General features: G+C 42.2%; 1 protein-coding gene across 1 annotated transcript in view; it reads left to right on the top strand.

Moving 5' to 3' along the window:
• LOC147732860 (transient receptor potential cation channel subfamily V member 6-like) overlaps positions 1-24,537 on the top strand; it is a 232,520-nt gene that overhangs the window by 38,888 nt on the left and 169,095 nt on the right. The window contains exon 6 of the mRNA XM_086954916.1: positions 17,726-17,901. Within this exon, the coding sequence (XP_086811042.1) occupies positions 17,726-17,901 (176 nt within the window). The remainder of the gene's footprint in view (positions 1-17,725; positions 17,902-24,537) is intronic.

Below are 24,537 nucleotides of genomic sequence, written 5' to 3'. Positions count from 1 at the left end.
CATGAGGGGTTGTTCTTAATGTTTCTATTTTAGCGAGGTCAAAAACAGATCCCATTAGTGGCCTACTGATTTTGCTCGATTCCTTTTGTTTTTTTAAACTATTTTTCACTATGTGCAAAGACTAAACAGAGTATTGCGACTCTGTGCTTGTTTGTAAATACAGAATGAACCAAAGAGAACAAATTCTAAAACAGTAAATGCTTGGATAGCAATCAATCAAATAGATAGAGAAGCAGGCACGACGGATTACAACGGGGGCAAAGGCCTGCATTAACTACCCTTCACTATCTGCAAAGAGAGAGTACTGCTAAGAGAAAAGAGGGGGGGCAAGGGGGGGCAGCGTTCAAAGCACATCAGCGTGCATAAACACGAAAATGTTTTTACCTATCATGCACTTAACATTTGACAGCATTTGATATTTGCTATTAAAAAACCATTGAAATTCACTGAAAAAACCATAGGTTATAGACCATATATAGTTAGGAATTAGCATTTACAAAACCTTGAAAATTCACTGAAAAAACCATAGGTTATAGATCATATATAGTTAGGGATTAGCATTTACAAAACCTTATTTTACTCGCATAAAACCATTGAAATTCGCATATATAGTTAGTTGCGCTAACTATATATCGCGCACCCGCAATCCACTGCTGATGATGTCACATATTACATAATTCATGACATGGTCAGTGACATCACTGATGACATCACTGATGACATCTCTAATGACATCACTGATGACATCACTGATGACATCTCAAATGACATCACTGATGACATCACTGATGACATCTCAAATTATATCACTGATAACATCACTGATGACATCTCATTTGACATTACTGATCACATCAATGATGACATCATTCATGTGATAATACGATTAACCTCTTCAGACTCTAATATAACCTTAGATACACTCAGAGTAAACAGACACTCACAGACTGTCACTCATCCATGGAATTACTCACACACCTAGTCAGTCATGCAAAGAATCAATCACACCTCCATTTGCTCAACTATACAGTTATACACACCTTACTTATTCAAACATATTCTAACACATATTAACTCTCTTATACAATCACTGATACAAGTTTTCAATGATCCATGCAGCCACTCACACATTCACTGGCTCTTATGCACAGTAATTTATATATGTCAACTCTCACATGTACTGTGTTTTACATATGTACTTACTTTGACATGTAGCACTGAGATATCCATTCACTCACCAATACACTCATGCACACAGTCAACCGCCCATACAGCTGTTTCCACATGCACTTTTGAACCAATAGATCTAGTGAATCAACTGCTTACACATGTATGCACAGAGTCACACACCTCCCAGCCACCCCCACACACACACACACACTCACTCTCCCATACAAATACTTGGACAACCAATCAATAACCCATATAGTTACTCATATAGCTACTGATCAACACATGCAGCAGTTTACAGAACAACAGACATAATGATGCACACATTAAGACAGTTTAGTCACTAACCCATGCACTCAGTGAGATGCATTTAATAACTCTCTCATACAGTCAGTCATGCACCTACTAAATCCTTCATCCAGACACTTATACATCCACTCATTCTTCAATATGTAAGATATATTTTAACTTTACAGAAACGGACAGCCACTGATGAGTAATGTCAAATGAGATGTCATCAGTGATGTTATCAGTGATATAATTTGAGATGTCATCAGTGATGTCATCAGTGATGTCATTTGAGATGTCATTAGAGATGTCATCAGTGATGTCATCAGTGATGTCACTGACCATGTCATGAATGATGTAATATGTGACATCATCAGCAGTGGATTGCGGGTGCGCGATATATAGTTAGCGCAACTAACTATATATGCGAATTTCAATGGTTTTATGCGAGTAAAATAAGGTTTTGTAAATGCTAATCCCTAACTATATATGATCTATAACCTATGGTTTTTTCAGTGAATATATATATATATATATATATATATATATATATATATATATATATATATATATATATATATATATATATATATATATATATATATATAATAGTTTAGTCAGAAATATCCCAAAGATTATGCGCAAGGTGCTTCAAAAGGGCATCATTGTCATTAAGAAAAAAGAGGGATGGCATCAATTGAGCAGAGCTAATGAACTTTCATGTTCTTCGTAATCCAGTGCATCAAGCAGCAGACTAGGGCAACGTGCGTGATATTCAATGAAACTCTCCTGCAAGAGGCGCTGGACAGCCTCACAGGGGTTCCAACATGTCAACACTCCAAGTGCAGCCGCATGCATCATACGGGCGTCACCAGAACAGTCCTGGTCATGGACCAGCAAGGGACCAACCAACAGATCATAATCGGGGTCAGTGCCTAATGTTGTGGATGTAGGAGAGTAGGGTCTGCTTTCTATGGTTCCCCCCACTTTATACTGTGTTTCACTGTTTTTTTTTTACTTTAGTCTGGCTGTGGTCCGGCTAATCAGGACCACAGCCTAGCTGTTCTCTCTATAATATTGATTCCAGGTACATTAGGTACATACTAGATTGGTTACTGAGTTACCTTGTGAGCCCCTAGTATATGGTACCTTAGGTACTAAGGCAATAGGTACCTCAGAGGCCTACCAGGGGCTGAAGCATGTATTATGCCACCCCTGGGAAGCCTTCCAAAATGGCACCACAGGTCTGCCCTTGCAGCCTGGGTAAGGTGGTGTCAGCAACCCTTACTGGTCTATAGTATACCTACATCCACCATTTAAAACTGACACAGATTAACCTATAAGTCACTCCTATGGCAGGCCTTGGCAATCCTGAAGGCAGAGTGCTTGGTTTTGTGTGAGAGGGTGCCCTAGCATGAGCTGAGCCTCTCTGCAGCTTTCGGGATCACTTCCTTATAGCTGTTCTGTGATATGGCAATACCACATACTCTTAAGTGCATTATAATCCTCACGGTTAATGCTAACTTTGGTTTGGCTTTATCAAAACATGTCTTGTTTGGTGCCAAACACTTTTAAATACTACCCCCCGCCAGTTCTGGCGGCGGGGGGAGCATACCACTCTTCTAGAGGGAGAAGACATGTACACACTGGTATACCCGGTAATAGTTTTAAAGAGCCCCAGCATCACAAAATGGATAATGCTTCCACAGACATGAGTCTGACCTCCTGCTGCTGGATGAAACTCCGGCAGGGGAAACCTGGATAATAGGTTTCATGCCCAGTTAGGTGCTTGCACCTCCCCAGACAGGCTTTAGTGTATTGGGGCAGGGTGGGTTGCATTCAGTGAATGCTTTTCAGACACTGCCTGGGGCACACAAGGTGCTCCATGCATTTCCCAGTTCAAACTAGTTGCTGGGGCACTTAGCCCCAGCCCTGGTGTGAAACTGGACAAAGGGGAAGGGGTGTAACCATCCCCTTCCCAGGTCCTCCCATAGGTGGGACCCTAGAATGAGTCCAACCTCTAACCTTAGTATAAGTATAGGATCCCAGTCCCGGAGACTTTAGATTACCCTGGACGAAACTCTGAAGATGAAATCCTGGACCTTCGACATTCCATATCGAGTGGAAGACAGAAGAAATCTCCCTTGAGGTCAAGGAGTGACCTGCCTGTTCAAACAGGCACCAAAGGAGCATCTTGCCAGTCTGCAATTTCGAGGCTCCCGCTTGATTCTGAAGAATCTTTGACACAGGACACAGACTTCCAGACATCTCTGAGGCTGACACAAGTCCCCAGCAAAGCTGAGATCTGTAGCTATCACGAGAGACGTGGAACTGGAACTCCTGTACATCCTGCAAGTTTGCAAGTGGGCCTACTTCCCGAAGTTTCCAGAAGTTGTGCATTGGGCTATTTGTGGCCCTTTCCCTGAGCACCTTTTGCTCTGAATCTGAGAGGCCTACACTCCACAAGTTTCCTGTGGGCCCGTTTTCTTCACTGCAGCTGGAGGCTCCTTTGCGATCCCTAGTCCATTGGCTAGTGGGTCCCCACGAAAGACAATCCTTTGTTTATTGAGCTTTCGTGGTTGCTCCAGATGTGCTCTGACTCCCCTCCACAGGGTTAGTCCCTCAGTCCTTGCTGGTCTGCACCGAAAACCAATCTTTGCATCTTGCGTGGGTTGCTGTTGCCAAGGCTTGTTGGATAAAATCCGGATTCCAATGCTGCAGCACTTGACATCCTTTGTGCAACAGCTCAAGTCCAGCTCCTGGTCATCGGCAACACCTCCTGGTCCTCGTGGCTGAAGAGTCAAGCTTCACCTACTTCACCTTAAAGCACCCAACATCGCCTGGCATCTTCTTTTCGCCATCCTGATCACTGGCTAGTGACCCAGACTCTGTCACCTCTCCTTTCAGGTTCTTCAGATCTCCGATCCATCCATGGATCCACCTGAACACTTTTTCTCTGGCCGCCTGCAGCATTTCTTCGCAGCTCTCTATTGGAATCGATGGCAAAACCTGACATGAAAAGACACCTATGCACTGGCTCGGTAACACGAGTACTCCGATGAGCCCATGGTTCTTGACTCTCAAAGTGTCCTAGTCTAAAGGGGTTTCACTGCAGTCCACTCCTAAGTGTCCTTAAACTTTAAAATTGTAACTTAAACTTTCCTCGCATTTAGACACTGCAGATGTCCCCTGTGGGTCTCCTGCGACCTTACCTTGGGTGGTTCCTGGTTGCCCCAGTGGTTCTACAGGCCCTAGGCCTCACTTCTATCCCTCAAGTGGTTCTTATACCACTATTTTAGCATATGGTTTGTTAGGCCCCTAGGGTAAAACGTATACTGTGCTATTCACTGTGTGCTATTTAAAGTTCTTGTATTGTACTTTTGCCTCTAGCCTCATAAAGAGACTAGAGGGGTAGTGTTTAGAATAAATACATATATATTTGATATATACCTGGTGTGCAGCTCTTTCATTTGATGATCATTCAAGAGATTAAAGACTAGTAAAACAAACTGCTTTACATTCCAGGAAGTCTTAGCCTGAAGGGTGCTCTCCACAGCTACCACTAGGATAGCTTTCTATAAGGTTGTCTTAAACCTATCATTAATAAGGGTCGTTTGGACTGGTGCAAGGTGCCCACTAGAATAGTGAATATCATATGCCAGGCCAACTTCTTACAGTGGAGAGGCAGATATTTAAGGCCCAATAAAACGTGCAGCATCGACAGTAGAACACAGGTTGCACGCAAGTGAAGTTAATGAAGCGAAAGGTAAGCCTTTAGCTCAAACTTAGTGTTGGCAACTGCAAGCATCCAAAAAGTTACTGAATCCATTCACGGTATAGTCGCAACAGGACTGGTTGTGCAGAACCACAGGATGGATGGACATCCATTGCATAACAGCAGTGACTGAATTTCCATGGACGTTCTAGCCACCTGTAATTCGAAGGTCTCTCAAGCAGAAGTGAGAGCGGTTTCTTGTTTAATCAATAGCACTTTGAGTCTGCTTAGTTCATTGAAGTCTGTTTTCAAAGTGGGATAGGAAGGCCACAGCGAGCTATCTACAAATCCATGCGGGGAGAAAAAGGACATTGCTGCAGCAAGTAACTCTTTTGGAAACCGCAACTATATACGGAATGCCTGCCCATAACGCGTAGCAGTTGTGGTTATTTAGGATAAGATAACTACTGTTAGAAAGCAATGTGAGTGTGGGAATCATTGAGGGAACTGCTGTTCCTTTTAGAAAATAGGCCAACTTCAGTGCTGATACATTACAAGTGCAGTGAAGCTGAACTTCTGTACATATAAATGCGTGTCCCACTGTAGAATCACAGTTCTCCCTTATCAGGAAAACCTCTTTATCTTCACATAGACAGTGAAGCATAAATGGTAAAGACCACATTTTGTGCAGAAAAGTACTACCTAAGGGTTCAAATCTCCCAATAGGAACATTTTTCAGGAATGCAGTAAATTAAAAGAGAGCAATTGGCAAAGATATAACCCAATGTATTAACCATACCAGGAAATCGGTCTCCGCTATTGAAAATGGTAGTTGTTCTAACCGCTCAATATCTAACAAGGTGTATGCAGAATCCTTCATTGACATAAGTTTTTCTTTATTGGTCAAATTAAACAGTAAAAACAGGGCAATTGTGTTCAAATAATCCTAGGGCACTTTCCCATTTTTCAATGTTTGCAAAGTCCAGCCAAATTGCATTACATAACACAACTGATATTGACCATGATACAAAACAGACACATCATTCTGCACAATGTCAATAGAAGATGAATCAATGTTGTCTAAAGTGTAAATAGGAGAAGACAGAGTATTAATGATGTTGTGTACAACATTCAAAACCTTATTCAAGTTATCCTGATGTAGTTGTGGCAATCTGAAAGCAGCCTCCATTTGGGACAGCTTCCAGATTTCACTATATGCTTCATGTGCAAAACGTTTCGGACGAGGAGACATGGATCTAAAAGGAAATCCGCCAGATCAATGTCACCATTTAAACGTGAAAGATGTTGTTTCACATATGACAACAATGACTGTCCTAACCACTGTTGACCCAATTTACCCACAGAATATGTAGTAACTGTATGTGTTTGTGGAAAGCCAGGCTCAGGTCTACTGAGCATAAACCCCCTGTTGAATTTGAAAAACTCAACTGGCAAGCATTAGTACTGAGAGACTATATTAACCATCTCACGGGTGTAATAGTGGACAATTTTACAGTACCATTGTGGACCATAGCTTGTAAGTCTTCTAGAGAATAATTTTTATACTGCTGTCAGTCATCATAAGCTGCCAATGACAGAAATGAAGGAAAAATGTAATTCTTAGCATTAGTTCAACCAAAAGATGTAGTTTGTTGCACTGTCTGATTCAAGAATAACAGCTGGGATAGTATCAAACACTCACAATGTAAAGATTCAGTTCCCTGTACGTGCCACATTATGGTACCCCATATTGCTTTCAAATCAATTGTGTCTTTCTAATAATCATAACCTTTCAAAGCCAAATCGGTTATGAAAGTCGAAGACTATACCAATTTAGTATGGGTCTGCATGAATTTCGTGTGTGTTTGTACACTCAATTTATAATATTAGGATCTCGGGTCCGATAGGTTATAGCCAGAAAAGTAGACAAACTTATTTTTCTGTGTTCGCGAACTACCTTGGGATGGGCAGGACAATGTTCCCATTGTGTATAATTAATCTGTGTTTGTTTGTAAAAATAATGACCGTAATGTTGGAAACAGAATAAACCAGCATAATTGGAAAAATTCAAATACAAATCAAAAGCAGTGTAATATTTAAAATTAGAAAATAACACATGCACGACATTAACATCCCAGTCATGAGAATGTAGTCCAGGTGTGATGAAGTCACCCGATGAGGCACAAAAGACATATGGCATTCGAATCATCTCTGTCGGGCCGTATATTTCATACTGAACTTTATCCCAAAACTGCCATCTACTACTGGCACAGCTGAAATGTTGACGTGGGATTGATCCCTTTTCATCATATGAGATGAGGTGTGTGTGGCCAAAACACCATCAACCAAATGTACATTAGAACATTCAGGTAAATAATGACCATTAATCAAAAGGAAAAAATCAGTCATAAACCAAAACCACATCAATAGAAACACCATTGTAAAAACCATCCAAATGTAGGTCCAAGGAGGAGCCAGATAAGTTCTGCGAACCCAAGAAAAGAGAATGATAAATTGACTGGGAGGGGTCCTCCGTTGTAGAATTCGATGGAGGTAAAGAAAAGTTGCCTCTGTCCATCTAATAACCAACAATTCCTAGTCAGTACAAAGGTGGACGGTCAGCATTAAAGGGTGATTGGAGAACACATGTATAGTTTCGAGGTGTAGCCATCAAAGATGAGGACAGAACAGCCAGCCCATCAATTGAGGTTTCCACTTCATGCTCTTGGTGCACGTTAGTCACCGTCAAAGACCTCACTGGAAGTGAAACATCTGTCTGTGGGACTGGTTTGGGCATACTATTCAGTATCGGCCAAATGGTGCAACTTGACATGTTCAATGGAAATTTAGCCATTCTTCTTGCATCCAGGGAGTGAAAGCAAAATCATAGTTCGAGTGCCCTTTAATCCAAGAACAGGGACTGGTGCATGGTAGGAGTGACCAAATTCTTTTTTGTTCTCTATCTTCTCCCGGACCACCATCTCCAACTTTAGGAAGCCACCCTGTGGCTGGTATCAGCACCGCAGTGTCTTCAGAAGAGTGCAACTCCGCTTTAGCATAAGTGTCTTGAGTCTTTCGTAGATCCTGTAACATAGCACATTGGTTATCTACGTCAAAAGTTGCGGCTGCTGCCACAACGTCCAGACCAGCAAGGTCTGGCACAAACATTTCGATGCTAAGGAGCATTTCGTACTGGATCCTCCCACCCAGAGATCTTCTCTGGAGATTATTTAGTGCACGTTGAACCCCATATAAATGAGCCATCCAACCCCTGCCAGTACCTAAGAATTTAGCTGTCAAAGATTGCTTTAAGTCATGGTTCATTCGCTCCACTATAGAATTGCCCCCAGGCCTGTATGGAGACGAAAATTGCAATAGCACCCCCAGTGACCCCATCACATCCTTGTAAGCCTTAAATGTGAATTTAGGACTCTGGTCAGAATGGAAGGTACCACAAGCAAATATTCCGATAAAGACACGCAAATCTCTAAAGACATTTTGAGTGTCAGCACTACGTTGCAGCCAAGCCCAAAGGAATCTAGTGCACAAATCGACTACAACCAGTATATGTTTATAGGCAGTGTTGGATGTAAAAGGACGCAGTGATCAAGATAGATACATCTAAATGTTTGATTCGAGATGTATACCTGCGTGTGAGGCAGATGTGCAACCAAAGACCGTTTAATCTGTTGACGAACGTCTCAAGAAAGTACAAAATTACGTGTGTCTATAAAGCCCATGCCACCAATAACGCTGCTGCAAAAGAGACACTGTCGCTGAAATTCCAGCATGTGCAGATGCCATGCCTTCGTGAGCTGCAATTATCGAAGGAAGCCTGCGGTCCTCGTTGGGAATCAACTGATACCCAAGGACGGTATGGAAGTAAAGGGAACTTGTTCCGGTAATAAATGATAAGAATATTTAGAAGGGAAACCTTGTAGGAACACCCTCCTATCCCTTGTAGCAGCTATAGCTGCCAGGATTTTATTATCAATTTTAGTCATGGACCTTGTAACTGCTGCTACTGAACATGGGGCAGCTGCAGATTTGACTACCTCTTCAGCCAAAGAATTACCAACAGCATGTGCTCCCCCATGCTGATGGCCAAGAGTATGTATAACATGTGTGAGTGGCAAGCTTTCCTTAAGAGCTGTCACTCAAACCCAGAGAATGTTATGCTTGATTGCGCTACATTTAGAGTCTCTATAATCATTTTAAGACCAAAAGAATAGATTGTCATTAAAAGACTGTACACAATAGAAAGAATCATACACTGTAAGGGTAGGCACATCTGGATCAATGAATTTGAAAGCCCGCAGCTCAGCCAATTGAGCCGTACAGTCACCAAGAGACTGTGTGTAGACTAAGGAAGACTTAAACTCACCTTGAACCATAGAGCCTGCCACAATAGCACAGGTGGCCGAGTAAGCATGTTTGGAATCCATGGGCGGCTGCATAGATTCGTCGGTATAAACTATACATCTGTATTGGTAAAGTGGAATCAAAAACTGTGGCTCAGGATGAACCTATTCATTACTGTAAAAACTCCTGCGCCTGCAAGGATGGGTCAAAGATAATAGTGACATCAGCCGGTGTCAAAGAACTGACCCACTTAATCCAGCACAGGTTTAAGGCTTTAGAATTCAGTTCGCTCACCTTTGTGACCTCCTCTAGAGTAGGCACAGGTAATACCATAAGAATGCATTTCCCCTGAGCCAAAGACTGCTTCTTCAGGATCGCCATCTGTACTGCTGTAAGAATTTTCTAAATGGGGGAAAAATGCATCGCTGCTGATGTGTACATAAGGTCCAGCTCCAAGTGTGTGTTACCTAAGCATGCCTCCCTATAATATCAAAGTACGATTCTCCAGCAAAAACAGCTGCATTGGTATGCTTTGTCTATGTGCTAGGGCCTCACCAGAATAGAATAAAAAGAGGCAGTGTTTATCGACCTTCCTCACAATGTTCAGACGAAACTCCAGGAACGGGCAGAGAACATGCACAGCAGAGAGTTCACATGTGAATGGCATAAAGAGTCGTGTAAAAAATAAAGACGTACTGTTGTGAGCAAAAGCAGCATCATGGCTACCGGGCTCATGCTAACTTAAAAATGTTGTCTATGACTTTAGCGACCACATGACACCTCCATTTTAATAATAAAGCCCTTGGAAGGTGGTTGTCCCTGGGGCTCCCTTGAGCCCATATAGAGGGTCCATGTGGTCACCCACCAATATTTTAAATAAAGCCTTGGGAAGGTGGTGGTCCCCAGAGCTCGAAGAGCTTCGGGAGGGAGGCACTGTGCGCCCCCCTCCTTTTTCTATACAATTCCAACATGCCCCTGGGACCTGACCCACCCAGGTGCTTCTTCAAAAACAATCACAGGCGACCAATTTTCAATTCAAGGCGATATTCACAAAGATTTCTCAAAAATTGCTGTGAATGAAAAAAAAGTGCTTCCTTGTTCTGCCATGGTCCCCTGGGACCCTAAGACCAAGGCTTGAGGTCAAGGTATTCCTACTATGCCCCCTTTTATTTTTCATGTTTGTTTTGTGGGGGGTGGGCTTGGCTGAAGCTGAGTCCCAAGATGGCTGTCAATACTTCCTCGTTGAAGTGTTGGCAGCCAATTAGAGCTCTGCAGATCTCTATACGAGCTTGGCATAATTTACAATGTTGTCTCCTACACCGAATAACTGAAACTGTGATCTGTGTAACCAAATGTGCTTTTCTGTCAAATTTGTTGGAATTCCATCCAGCAGTTCGGGCTTTAGTCATGTTCAATACTCCTTTGGGAATTAACATGGGAAAAAGCACTTTTTTGACCCCCCTTATTTCCGCTTGAAGGATCACCCCAAAACTTGCCATGCACAATAAGAATCACATGCACACTTTTTTGGGTAAAATTTTGAGAAGATTCATTTAACGGTGCAAAAGATATCGGCAAGTCAAAAATGCCTTTCCTTTGGAAACATGGTCCAGTCTACCTAATGGCGACTGCAAGTAGGTAACAAAAACAAATATATATATATATATATACAAAGGATATGCTAAATAGCGAAACTAAGGGATGCGTGAGGAAGGGATTTGTGGCAGGCTGACGTCCTGCTACAATCGTACAGCAGACTGGTAATGCTTCTGGTCGTCCGTAGTAGCAAGAACCAACCTACGGCTTAGTATCTACTCACCTGACTGTCATCATACAGTATTCCATGACTAACATAAGTGCATGCGCCAAAAAGAACTTTCCAGATGGTTTGAAATGCGAGGACTTCCAGTTTGTACATTTTTAGAATGCGCATTGCACTATGGGATTTGAAGTTTTTTAACCCAGTCATGTGAATTAAATCTTTTAAACAACACCTGAGCTCATGCCTGCCTCATCTTCCACCTGTGAGCAATGCTATGAAAGCCGAAATGTTAGGAAACGGAAGATGGCGTTGCTCGGCCATGTAAGCAATTTCAACTGCAGCAGTGGGCTTCAATATGTTTGTTTCTGCACAGCAAGTGTAATTCATGGGCTGATACATGCCCATTTCTTTGAAGCCGCCCTGTAGGGTCTGGGGCTCCAGAACGAGAGACTTTTGGTGTTATATATATATATATACTCAAGACTTTGGTGGGTGCAGGGCGCCGAGGAAGGAAACACGAGCCGAAATGCATTCGCCGCCACCTACCTGTGCAGCTTGGAAATAAAGTTTCTTCAAAGGCTTCCCCTCTGGCCTCCGCGCTTTCCTTTGGGTGAAGTGGTTTTTTGGATATATATATATATATATATATATATATATATATATATATATATATATATATATATATATATATATATATATATATATATATATATATATATATTCACTGAAAAAACCATAGGTTTCACACCAGTTATAGTTACCTGGACATTTTACTGGCATAAAACCATTGAAAATCCCACGTTATAGTTAGTTGGACTTACTATAACTTGCGCGTGTAATGCACTGCTGATGACAGCACATATTACATCACTCATGACATGGTCAGTGACATCACTCATTTGGGCTACATTTGGGCTCTAACATATATAAAGCCCAAATATAGGCCAATATATATTTTTTAAAAGTTAATTTTCTTAAAAACAACTGGAGTATATATCTTGAGACATAGCTATCAGTCCTTACAATTTTTCATTTTAAAAAAAAACATATATTTTTTTGTCTTGGAGCGCTTCCGGTGCGTGCCCCGGTGAGCGCCCTGGAAAGCATACTATTTTGAAGCGCCCCGGTGCGGGAACCGGGAAGCGTCCGGTTAGCACCAATGTCGCAATCGAAAACAACATCGTAACGCGTCACGTAAGCGTGACGTATCGCATAGCCACGTGATGCGTCTTATGACGCGCTGCGTAAACGCAGCCGGAAGCGCTCCACGGCGCGGCCCAGAGCGCGTAACGTAAGCGCGCCGGAGCGCGTAACGTAAGCGCATCGGGTCATGTGACTTGAAAATAACACTTTTCATTGGTTCTCTTAATTTTTTTCTCCAAATATTGAAAGCCCCCTCCTTTTTTCCTCATTCTTACTTTCTTCATTGAGAGAGCAAGAGCTATTTTGGAGGAAAGAATGGCATCACTTGTTGCTAAGCTGGTGCATCCCCACCACCACCCCCACCACCCAGAAAAGAAGGTCCAGCACCACAGTTTCTTGGAGGACAAGAAGAAGAGGAGGAAGAAGAGGAGGAGGATCAACATCAAAGGGTCTACCTCCCAGAAGAACCAAGACAAAGGCACGTCAAAGTGCACTTCATTTGGCAATTTTTTTCTTTTCCAGATGACCAAAAAAAGGTGAACGCCCCCAAAGTCACCTGTCTCATCTGTGACAAAGTTCTCTCCAGGGGCAATCCCTCCTAGAAATATTCTTTTGGTAACTATACCATGATCCGCCACATGGAGAGGTGGCATCCCAATAATTTGGCCCAGGCTGAAGTCTGGGAACTTCGTCACAACCCACCCCCTGTGGCCAGCACTTCCTCTTCAGTACCCTGACTTTCTGGACCAGAAGAACGGCAAATGGTGCCAAATATTCAACAAAAATTTGGCAAGGTCAAATTTCTTTGCATTTTGTGTGGCAAAACTTTATGCTATGGTGAACTTAGCGTCACCTTAATAAATACTGCTATGGACAACCACAAATGCAGCAAGGAAACAAAACAGTAATTATTTTCATTTTTTTTGCTCCTGTTGAGCCATTTCCAATTCCCTGTTTTTTGTTTGTTCCCTCAAAAAAAAACCCAAAAATATAAAATTGTTCAAAAACACAAAAAAAATCAAAAAATTTTCAGAAAAATATGTATATATATAAAACAAAAAGAATTAAAAAAAGTTCTTTTCAGAACTACCTCCCATTTATAAAATATTGCCAACATTTTTTAAACTCTGGCATTCTTTTTTCTCTGTTGTGCGCTTCCCGGTGCGCTCCCCGGTGCGCATACCGGGTGCTCCCCACGCAAAAAGCGGGGCCCTTTTAAAGCCCCCACATCAAACTTAGGGGGTCAGGGAGGGTCTACTCTGCCCCATTATGGTCAATTTCCCCTTTGTTTTGTCCAACTCTTGTGTCTCCATCCTACCGAGACACAAGATGGCGGCCGCTCCGGACTGTTTTGAATGTTTACAGACACCCGTGAGCCAATCAGCTTTCCGCGCGCAAGTCGCGTGTCGCGCCCAGTGCGCTCCCCGGTGCGCTCACCGAAGCACGCCTATAGATATATATATTTTTTTGAACCTAAATTACTCAAAATCCACTGGAGCACATATCTTGAGACATAGCAAAGGCACATCGGGCTACCAGTCCCTACATATTTGCCAAATTTAGTGTAAATCCATTCAGCCGTTCGGGCTAAAAGTGAGGTCGACCGCCCTATGGAAATTAACATGGGGAAAACGCGTTTTGGGACCCCCCTTTAATCTCAGCCCCCGCTTGACGCATCCCCCCCAAACTTTCAGGGAAGGACCGGAGCTCGACGAGGCCATTTTGAGGACATTTTCAGGCAGATTCGTCAACCGGCGCCAAAGTTATTCCAAATAGAATTTTGAGATTTAACATTGAAAAAAATCCTAACTATTATCTACCTACTGGCGACCGCCAGTAGGTAATATATATATATATATATATATATATATATATATATATATATATATATATATATATATATATATATATATATATATATATCTCAATAAATAAATATATTATCTGACAGTTGTACCACAGAACTCAGAATGGGTGCTTCCGAATCACGAGGGTGCCTCTCGCGTGTTCCACAACAACTTGAAAAAGGTTATGGAGCACTCACGGGGTTGTTTTGAAATAATTTATTTTCAGCAATTATCCATACACGTGTTTCAGAGTTTAGCCTTCATCCGTGCTTTCAAAATTGCAAATGCTAAGGTACACAGTATCTGATAGGTTTGAAACATTTGTCGCCATCCTCATTGCTTGATTCATGGCCAACGGAAGGGTTGCAAAAGATTCACTTATGGGATTGCGGTCTCCATGTTGTTTGGATATCGTAGCCTCCTCAGCAATCAAATAAGTCTTGATAACGGCCCAAATTTCCCAAATCCAACTTCTCTCCACAATGTGCTGATTCTGATGTCGCTCACGGTACCATCAACATATAGTTAGCCATGTTGTTGAAACAGTCCCTCCACGCCAGATATCTGTGTGCCTTTTCAGCCCCTTGCCACAGCCGCTGATTGACATACGATGATGTGCCCACAGGTGTCACATAAATTACTGGGCAACCCTGAGTATGCATAACTTGTGATACCATTGGTCGATGGGTAAAATCAGGCAGCAACAGTTCTGGTGGTATAGTGATTATCTTCTTTGAAAGTTGTACCACCTTCAACCACCCAAATCTGGATGGGTGCTTCTAAATCCCGAGGGTGGCACAGGCATGTTCCACAACAACATGAAAAAGGTAAGGGAGCACTCAGAGGGTTGTCTTGAAATCATGTATTTGCAGCAATTACCCGCAGAAGTGTTTTGGTGTTTAGACTTCATCCGTGCTTTCAACATTGTTAATGCTAGGATAAACAGTATCTGATAGGTTTTTAAAACATACGTTTATCATCCTTATTGGTTGATATATATATATATATTCCACACTTTTCCCCGAAGGAAATAATTAGGTCGGACTCCAACTTCTGTAATTCCAAAGCTTATGCTCCAATTTATTTATCAAATATCAAGCATGCTTTTTAGCATGAAAACAAAACCACCAACGATTCGGTCTCAGCCGAGACCTTGCTCACGGTAACGCCCTCTGTTAGAGCAAATCAAACACTCACCCCCAGTCAACTGATCTGGGTTAAATCCATCATCATTCTTTAGCTCGCTCCACCACCCAAGTTCCAACATGGCCATATGCAAATTAGTCTGACCCTGTGCCTCATGGGAACAGTCCACCCCAAACCGCCAAGCCATGTCCTCCCTGGACCGTAAACAAGCATCCTGGGACTGGTTTCGGGTTCATAACCCTCATCAGCCAGGCTATCTTGAATCCAGTGGCAAAGTGAGCAAGGGATCCACGTCTGGGCATACCCTGCCAACTTAGGGCCCAAGAAAAGGGCTGCAGAACAAGCTGCTGTGCTGAGGAACACTTCTGGTGCATGGCACATGGTGCATGGATGTGCGTGGGGGCACAACATGTGCCCATAGGGCCACTTTGCATAGGCCCAAGAGGGGGTACCACAAAGTCCCTTTCTGACAGCCATTTCATGGCGACTAGACCGACATGGAAAGGCTGTTGGGAAGGGACATTGCAATTCCAATAGCAATGCCTGCCCCGGCACCAATGCTATTCAAGGGCTACGATTCTGACCGACGCCCCGACTGGATCGGAATGCGGCAGTAGGACGGAAGGGCTGACTGTGGGACATCCACTGACGGCCTGTGGATGGCAGCTCCACCGACATTGTAATGAGACCCTATATTTTTTTCTAAAGATGTTATAGAGTTTTAGAGAAATTACATTTTTGACACAATATTTAGGTTATGCAATACATTTGAATTTATTTTTCTGTCATTCTCCGTCTATTATTAGATAATTATAGATGATGCTCTGTCCTGTGGAAAGGTAAAACCAATGATCCAGTGAAACAAATTCTGTTCACACACTTTATTTCCTAATTGAAGCCCAGCATGTAAATCAGGTATGAAAAAAACCTCAGACAGCAGCCAGTACAAATGAATTTTGTCACATGGATTTTTTGAGTTTTATTTTACTGCTAAAGATTAAAACACCATATTTGTACAGAACAGACAAACATTGGTATATTTATCATTCATTGTTTACAAGTAATTCTCAAATATCTGAAGGATGAAAATGATTCATTTTCACATAATCGGCTCTTTTGATTACTGAACTCACCAGTTTGAATCCCTAATGTTACAATGGAGACCTTGATGTAATGTGATGTTTATGTTGTCAGAAGATACACAATGGTGTCGTTTCAATGTATGAGTAGGTTGGCCTGCTGAACATTTAAGGAAGGTAATAGGAAAATTGCTGTATTTTTACATAGAACAGCGAACTGCCTTGTTACAGTTATGCATATTCAGACACAACACTGGAAATATGTAGTATGTTGGAAGGCGAGGAGTTGCATCAAAGCACCTTTAAAATGGGTTTTAGTGGTAAACAGGTGCGGCCCGTGCAGGTAAGAGTGATGGGGTGGAGGGGGGAGTCGAAGCTTGACAACGAGGTAAAGTTAAATTTAAAAAAAAGAAAACCACTTACCTCAGCGAGGCGGTAAGCACAAGGTAAGTGGTTTTCTTTTTCTTTTTCTTTAACTTTACCTTGCTGTCTGTCAATGCCCCCCAACCAGCAACCCTGCCTCACCGGTGTTACCTGCACGGGCCGCTTCTGGTGGTAAATAACATATGTGGTTAAAGACCTGGTTTGGGTCACTAGCTATAATTTATCAGCTTCTTTTAGATTTTTACTTAACGTTGGTTTAGAGTAGCAGATCTGTGCATTTGGGGAAGAGTGTTGGCTTGAAGTGTTACCAGCCAAATTGAATATATTGTTTAGATTAAATTAGAAAATGTTAATAGTATGGAATAAGTTAACATATGTTTTTGCAATAAATGAAAATTAAATAGAATTGAAATCGGAGATGTAGAGGAGCTTTATGATGAGATAAGTGCTGCATTCTAATATCAAGTATTTTTTACTTTCCTCATTGAACACAATGCAGGTAGCACAGCAACTGGGTTTTTAAACAGTAGATCAATGGCTAAAATACTTTAATAGAGCAATTGAGGAGCTAATCTTGTAAGGAGAATAGTAACTTATATATTAAATTGTCTCAATGAAAAATAAACTTTCTAGAAACCAATAGCAAAATCACACATAAAATTAGGTGGTCCTGGTATCAGAGGTGTCTATGGTTTTAAATAATATGGATTGAGCTCTAGTAATCATTTGATAAAATCTGTAAATTCATTTCATCAACTAGACTGCATACTCACACTAATCCTTTAATCTGTTTCATGATCTTTGTTGGCTCTCATTGGACAATTCACAGGAAACACTGTGCTCCACATCTTAATCCTCCAGCCCAATAAGAACCTTGCCTGCCAGATGTATGACCTAATTGTATCCTATGACAAAATAGACTGTGCCATGCAGTCTCTGGAGAACACCACAAATAATGAGGGACTTACACCATTCAAAATGGCTGCTGTGGAGGGTAACACTGTGGTGAGTATAGTCACACGATTTTTAACTCCAAAGTTGACAGCCAGAGGAATTAATGTAAAAACACATGGAATATGCACTGTATCAAATGATAGCATACTATTTTACCTAGAAGGTTTAAAGCACACTTTTCCATTTCTTGTCCCATTAGTCAGTAATACATTTCTCCTCTGGTAGTTCCAATCCTTTTCCCCATTTGTGCTTTAGTCAAAATTAGACACTTTTCAGAATTTTTCCCGCACATTGACGGCAGAATTTATGCTAGGATCAATGTGATCATGATATTTTATACAGTTTTATCCCTGACAGGGGAACCAAAGCACAGACTAAGATTGAAATTTCCTTTCCCAACCATGCTTAAACCTCTGGAAATTCTCTGGTTTCTGCCTTTGAATCTGTTAGATGTTCAAAATGAAGCTTAATGAGGTTAGCTGGCCTACTGCGAGTTTAGATGACATATTTTCAGTAAATGGAATCAATTTATTTTAATACTTTAATAATTGTCTGTTCTAAATGTATCCCCAGATTTCTATGGAAGATTTCATATCTTCAGAAATAGTGACTATTGGTATGCTCCTCAGATTTCTGCAATATAAGCTATAGAAAATGGAATGAAATTGAAATAGCCAGGATATGATTAGATCTTTTTTGGCTGGCCATATTGGATTGAGATTTGTCAATGTCAAAACTGCAATTTTTTTGACTGCAGCAATGAGCAAACCTGCAGGACAATTCACTGAAGGGCAATGCTTTACCAGAGCAAAAATTAACTTAAAGACAATAGGCGAAACCTAGTTTGATATGAATCAAGAATTTCCTATCAATGTTTCACCTTAAAAGGGGTGTCTAAATTTGCCAAAAATGCCCTATCAACTAATAAGTTATCAGAGAAGAGAATGTATAAAATGTAATCAGGCAGGTTGGTGTATTTAAATCTGATGGAGAATGTACAAGATTATACCTGCTGCTGAAGAGCAGCTTCTTCAAACATATGTAAGACTATTAGACAACATAAATAGTAAATATATTGTTCCAATCTTTAGAGTTTCTTATAAAAAAAATAGATAAATAGTCTCTAGGTTATTCATCATCATCATCAGAAAACCTTATTTCGGCTATTACAGCCATAAAAGCACATTTAAATTTACAACACATTAAAATCCAAGTGAAGAAAAAGTATCAAGATCATAAAGTACACTGGTTAATAAACATAGGAATATAAGATCACCCATTGGGAAGTAGAAATATAAAAATCATCATTATGGGAATTTTGAACTATTAAAACATACATTAAGAATATAATTTAAACTAAAAATATTTAAAAAAATAATTCACTACCAGTATTTTTTACAACACCCAGGATCGAAATAGCAGCCAGTTAGCAGGTAATACTATCTTTCACATGAATTAATCAGCAAATACCTACACTTACCGGCTTAATTATTACAGAGTACAAAATCACAACAAATGACAAGTAGGAGCTGGTATTACTTATAATCATATAACTTTTTTTTGTAAATGCCTTTGTTTACACCACATAGCAAAGAGAAATTTTGAAATTGCAACAACATAAACCGGGTTAGTATTAGATTTTAGGATCCTATAAAATTCTATGTAATTCCTAATGCCCAAGTTTCTGCAGAGTTGAATAACCCACTTAAACCTAGCTTGCTTATATGCCGAGCAGAAGAACAATACCTGAATTACTGTTTCTTCATCCACTAGGCATCCAGGACATAGGCAAGAGGTAGCGCACACCCGCTTATTGGTTAACGCGTGAAGCGGGAGCGTCCCATATCTAAATTGCAAAAACAGCTTCCTAGCTGATGACGGGTGAATTGAATCCAACACCAGCTCAAATTTATATTGGGACTTAAAACCCAAAAACCCATAGGTTAAACTAGAGGGGTTAACTGTCTGTAAAATACTTGTCAATGTGTACTTTTTCAAGGCACTTGCTAAAGATTTCTTTGGAGTAGCTAGGCAAGATTCCTCAGGTTTGGTCCATAGGTCCTTCCTTCGTATTACACGAAATGTATCCCTAAAAAAGGACAGCCAGGGTATACTACCAGCCCCCATGGTTGATATTACCACTTTTAATTTCTCCCTATAGTGACCCAACTCTGGGGTACTCCACAGCCGAGAGATTAGGTCTGCAATTGGGAGGATATCCAAAACCATCCTTAGTGGTACTAGGGGTGTGTTTTTTCGGCAGGCTCAGAATTTGTCTTATACATTTATTTTCTGTTACAGTAAGGGCATTAGCTGAGCTATGTCCCCACAGTTCTGCCCCATATACGGTTGCTCCCCTAGCTTGGGCTTTATAGATTTCTAACGGCGGTCTTATAACCTGTAATGCACAACTCTTATGGACTTTTAAAATCCCCCCAATAGCCTGAGTTAACTTTAGGTTAGCTTTATTGATTTGGGGTCCCCACCCCTTTTTATCATTTAAAGTAAGAACCAAATAGTCAATGTTAGGGATCTTTTCCAATGGTCTATCATCCATTCTTGGATGCGGGCAATTTATAGAGTTAGCATTGAAGACCATATATTTTGTCTTCTTAATGTTTACCACCAAATTCCTTTTTTTGCAAAACTGGTAAATTCCTTTAACACACGCTGCATCCCCATTGGTGATTTCGAGAGGAGCAGGGTGTCATCTGCAAACATTAATGCAGGAAATGTACGGTCTGCTAGTTTTGGAGAGTGGATATCCTTAACTGTATGTAGATCTTCAAATACTCCGTTAAGAAAGAGGGAGAAGAGTGTTGGCGCGAGCAGACAACCCTGCCTCACCCCTTTCCAATGGGAAAAGGAACCGTTAATTTCCCGTTCTTACCGAACCTGACTCTAGCAAATGTTCCCTCATGGAGGCGTTTAAGCTGGTAACAAAGATATGATGGGACTCCCATGTCCAGCATGATACCCCACAGCTGGTCACAGTCCCCCATATCGAATGCTGATTTAAGGTCCACGAAGGTCAGGTACAGGCTCCCACCATCTAGATCTACATGCTTCCAGTAGATCAGTTGTAACCTAAATTGCTGAACTAGGGTAGATGTTTTACATCTAAAGTCTGCTTGCAAAGGAGTTAAAACATTAAGGTCTTTCATCCATTCCCGGAGTCTTCCCAGTAACACTCTAGCAACATTTTTTTGTGTTACATCAATAAGGCTAATTGGCCTATAGTTTGCGGGTTCGATGGGGGACCCTTTTTTTTGTAGATAGGGATGATCTCTGTGCCAGCCCCCGTTGGAGGGGCTGGTAAGCCATAGAGGATTGCATTAAATATTGTTAAAAGGTATGGAGCCCACACTACCTGTTCATTTCTATACAGGTCCCCGGGGATTCTATCGACCCCCGGTGCTTTATTTGGTAATAACTTGGCTAGGGCAGATAATACCTCAGCCATGGTGCATGGGGGTATATCCCATAGAGGGTCAGGGGTTAGGCAACACAACCTAATCTCACTCACACTCAATCCATTTGGTGGGCTTTAATATAAACCTTTAAAATAAAGGCGCCAGGCTTCCTCGACAATATTGGGCTCAATGGTGGTCCTACCCTGAGTATTTCCAGTATGGACTAAATTCCAGAAGCCTCGAATATCTTTTGAATCCAAAGCGTTCTTATTAGCCTGTCATCTATCCATTTCCCATTCTGATTTAACTTGTAAAATATATATTTTTAAAGATACCCTAGCTTCTCTTATGCGCGTGCTATCACCCCTCTTAAAACATGACAGCAGGGCTCTCTTAGCATCCCTGCATGTCCTATTGTATCAGGGGTTATTATCACTACGATAATTACTCTTAACAGGCTTGCTGCTGTAAAATAATCCGCCAGTATTGTAGCCATATCCTGGTGAATATTCCCTATGTCATTACCAGGTTCTAAATTAGCACTATTTCCTGAGGCGAGACTTGCCTTTTCTAGCAGGGGGATAATACTGTTGTACATGTCTGACATTGTTTCCAGGGATTGGATTATTGTGCCCCAAAGAATACATCTCCCTCCTTCGGCCACAACTAAGTTATCTAAAAGGCGGTTATCAGAGCCTTGTTCTATTTCTACTAAGTGGAAATCTAGCAATACGACCAAAGGATTATGGTGACTTTCTTCTTGCAGATTGACACAAAACTTCGCAACATTATGCCAGATTTCAACACTTGATAAGATGTAGTCAATTAATGATGCCTGGCCAGATCTCTCAAAGGTGGAATACCCAGGGTTATCATCAGGGAACCGACCATTAAAAGCCCTCAAAGAATAAGTGAGGGTAAGAGAGGTCAGTTGCAGAACAAGTGTGGTCCACCCCCTTATAGGATAGGCATTAGATGCAGGGATTGACCATATTGAATCTTCATCACTGGTAATGGGTGTTGCCAAACCATTAAGGGGTTCAAAACGGCAATTAAATACCCGCCAATTAAGAAATACTCTTTCCCCGAAAGTGTATTAAGGGGACTAGCCAAACAATCTAACGTCGAGGATGTTCCACCATACTGTACTGGCCGAGAGTAAACATTAATAATGGCCAACTTTGGGAGATTTCTGTGGGTCAGAAGACTGCATAGGATATCCGGTGTATGGGTTTCTATTCTCTTCACCGTGCATCCTAGATGAATTCCCACCCATATACATAGAGCCCCCGAGGGTCTCCCCCTAGGGCCCTTCACTGCTACTTCACAGTATGCCGCAAAGCCTACTCTATTTAGTGAACTTAATGCCCAGATTTCTTGAAATAAGCAGATCTTGTGAGAGTCTATGAAGTCACCCCAATCGGGCAAATCTAGTTTATCCACGAAGCCCGCAATATTCCATGACAAAATCCTAGGGCCTTTTGATCTCACTTCCAACCCACTCTCGACAGTTACCTCCAATTTTTTTTTTGTCAAATCTGTTTATTGGCATTAATATATATTTCAACATTGCAGTAGGTGCGCTATTGCAAACATTACAGCTCTTGAACTGTGCCAGGTTATCAGTACACAAGCAGGGTAACATGTCCGTGAGGCGCTGCAACGTTACACATAGATAGCAAGGAGTTTAATCTTGGGAACCTGGCCATGTCCATAGCATAAAAGAGCCTATGCGCTACAGCCCTGTGTACAGAGATGAGTCATATATATATAGAACAACTGCAAGAAGTCATTTGCAGCAAAACAGCAACAATAAAACTGCAGCATTGTCACAGAGATACATTACGTTTTGAACCCCTCCCCATCCCCGTCCCCCGACCCACCCCCCGTCCCTCTCTCTCCCCCCAAGGGCGCATGTCTCCAGCTTCTACTGCTCTCTCACTGCATTTTTGTGTTGTGCACCAAACTAAGTGTCAGGCGTGTTGCCCCCTTTGCATCCCACCAGTCACCCAATATGCCTGCCTAGTCCCCTGTCACCCCCTCGCCCATGGCGCTACCTGCTGTCTGTAGGGCGGTAAGCAAGTGTTCATAGTGCACCGCCATAGGCTCTCTACAGAGCCCTACTGTTTCCTCCCACCTTATGGCAGTCCATTCCCCCCGGGCCCACGACTGGAGGGACAGAATCCATGCCTGTACACTATGGAAGTCGCTCGCCTTCCACCTCCTCGTGAGGAGGCGTGTTGCCACTGTCATCCCCAGATCCAGGAAGCGGGATGATATCTTGTCTTTGGGCGACCACTTGAAATTATGTACGAGGTATTCAGGCCAGTTACAAGGAATGGTGCGGCCAGTGCACTGCGTAAATAGCACGCTAATGTCTCTCCAATAAGTGCCTAGCCCTGGGCAGTGCCACAAAAGATGAAGAAGGTCTGCATTCACCTCACCACATCTAGGACAGGACGCGTCGGCCCTGTGAAAGTATTTATTTATTAAGTCGGGGTGAGATAGGCCCTGTGAACTATGTAGACTTGGATTTGGCAGAAGCGCATATTTCTGGGGATAGGCACCAGGTTTTTAAGAATTTTCTCCCACTCTTTATCAGCTAGCGCTCGCCCTGATCCCGCTCCCACTTTCCATGAAGTGGGGCCAGATCCAGTTCTGTGTGCGCCCTCAAGGATGCAGCGAACCACTTAATTAGATGTCTGCCCCTACCCATGACATGTAGATATTGCACAGTCAAGTGCTGTGCAGGCTCCTCTGCAATATCACCCCACCGAGCCGCCATGCGAGCCGTGAGGGAGCGGTGCATTAGGAACCCCCTAGGGGAAGCCCAACTTCAGCGACCAGCGTCTCGTAGAGTATCAGTGTTCCATCTTGATATAAGTCGCCTAGCGTCTGGACGTCCGCTTCCTGCCATTGCTCCAGCATGTGACACATGAGGACCCCCTCGCCTCCCGGCAAACCTTCCAGCGGCACTGCAGGTGCTTTGGGGAGCACCGTTCTCATAAGTAGCAGTGCCCTGCGGAAGCATTTGAATGCCACCGCCAACAATAATGGGGTGGGGCGTGCCGGTGCTGCTAGTGGATGGAATAGCGTGGTGATCCGCTCCAGGGTGTATGGCGGCTCACTCGTGGCAGTGTCCACTCTCCCCCTGTTCGCTAACCAGCGGGCTATCCACTGGAGCTGCGCCGCCAGGTAATAATGCTCAAAGCAGGGAGCGGCTAATCCACTTCTGTCTGTGGGTGGGAACAGTTTTCCAAGCACCAGGCGGTGC

Source organism: Lissotriton vulgaris, chromosome 2_1 (assembly GCF_964263255.1).
Source record: "Lissotriton vulgaris chromosome 2_1, aLisVul1.2, whole genome shotgun sequence".
Lineage (NCBI taxonomy): Eukaryota > Metazoa > Chordata > Amphibia > Caudata > Salamandridae > Lissotriton > Lissotriton vulgaris.
This window is presented reverse-complemented; position numbering and strand designations above follow the sequence as displayed.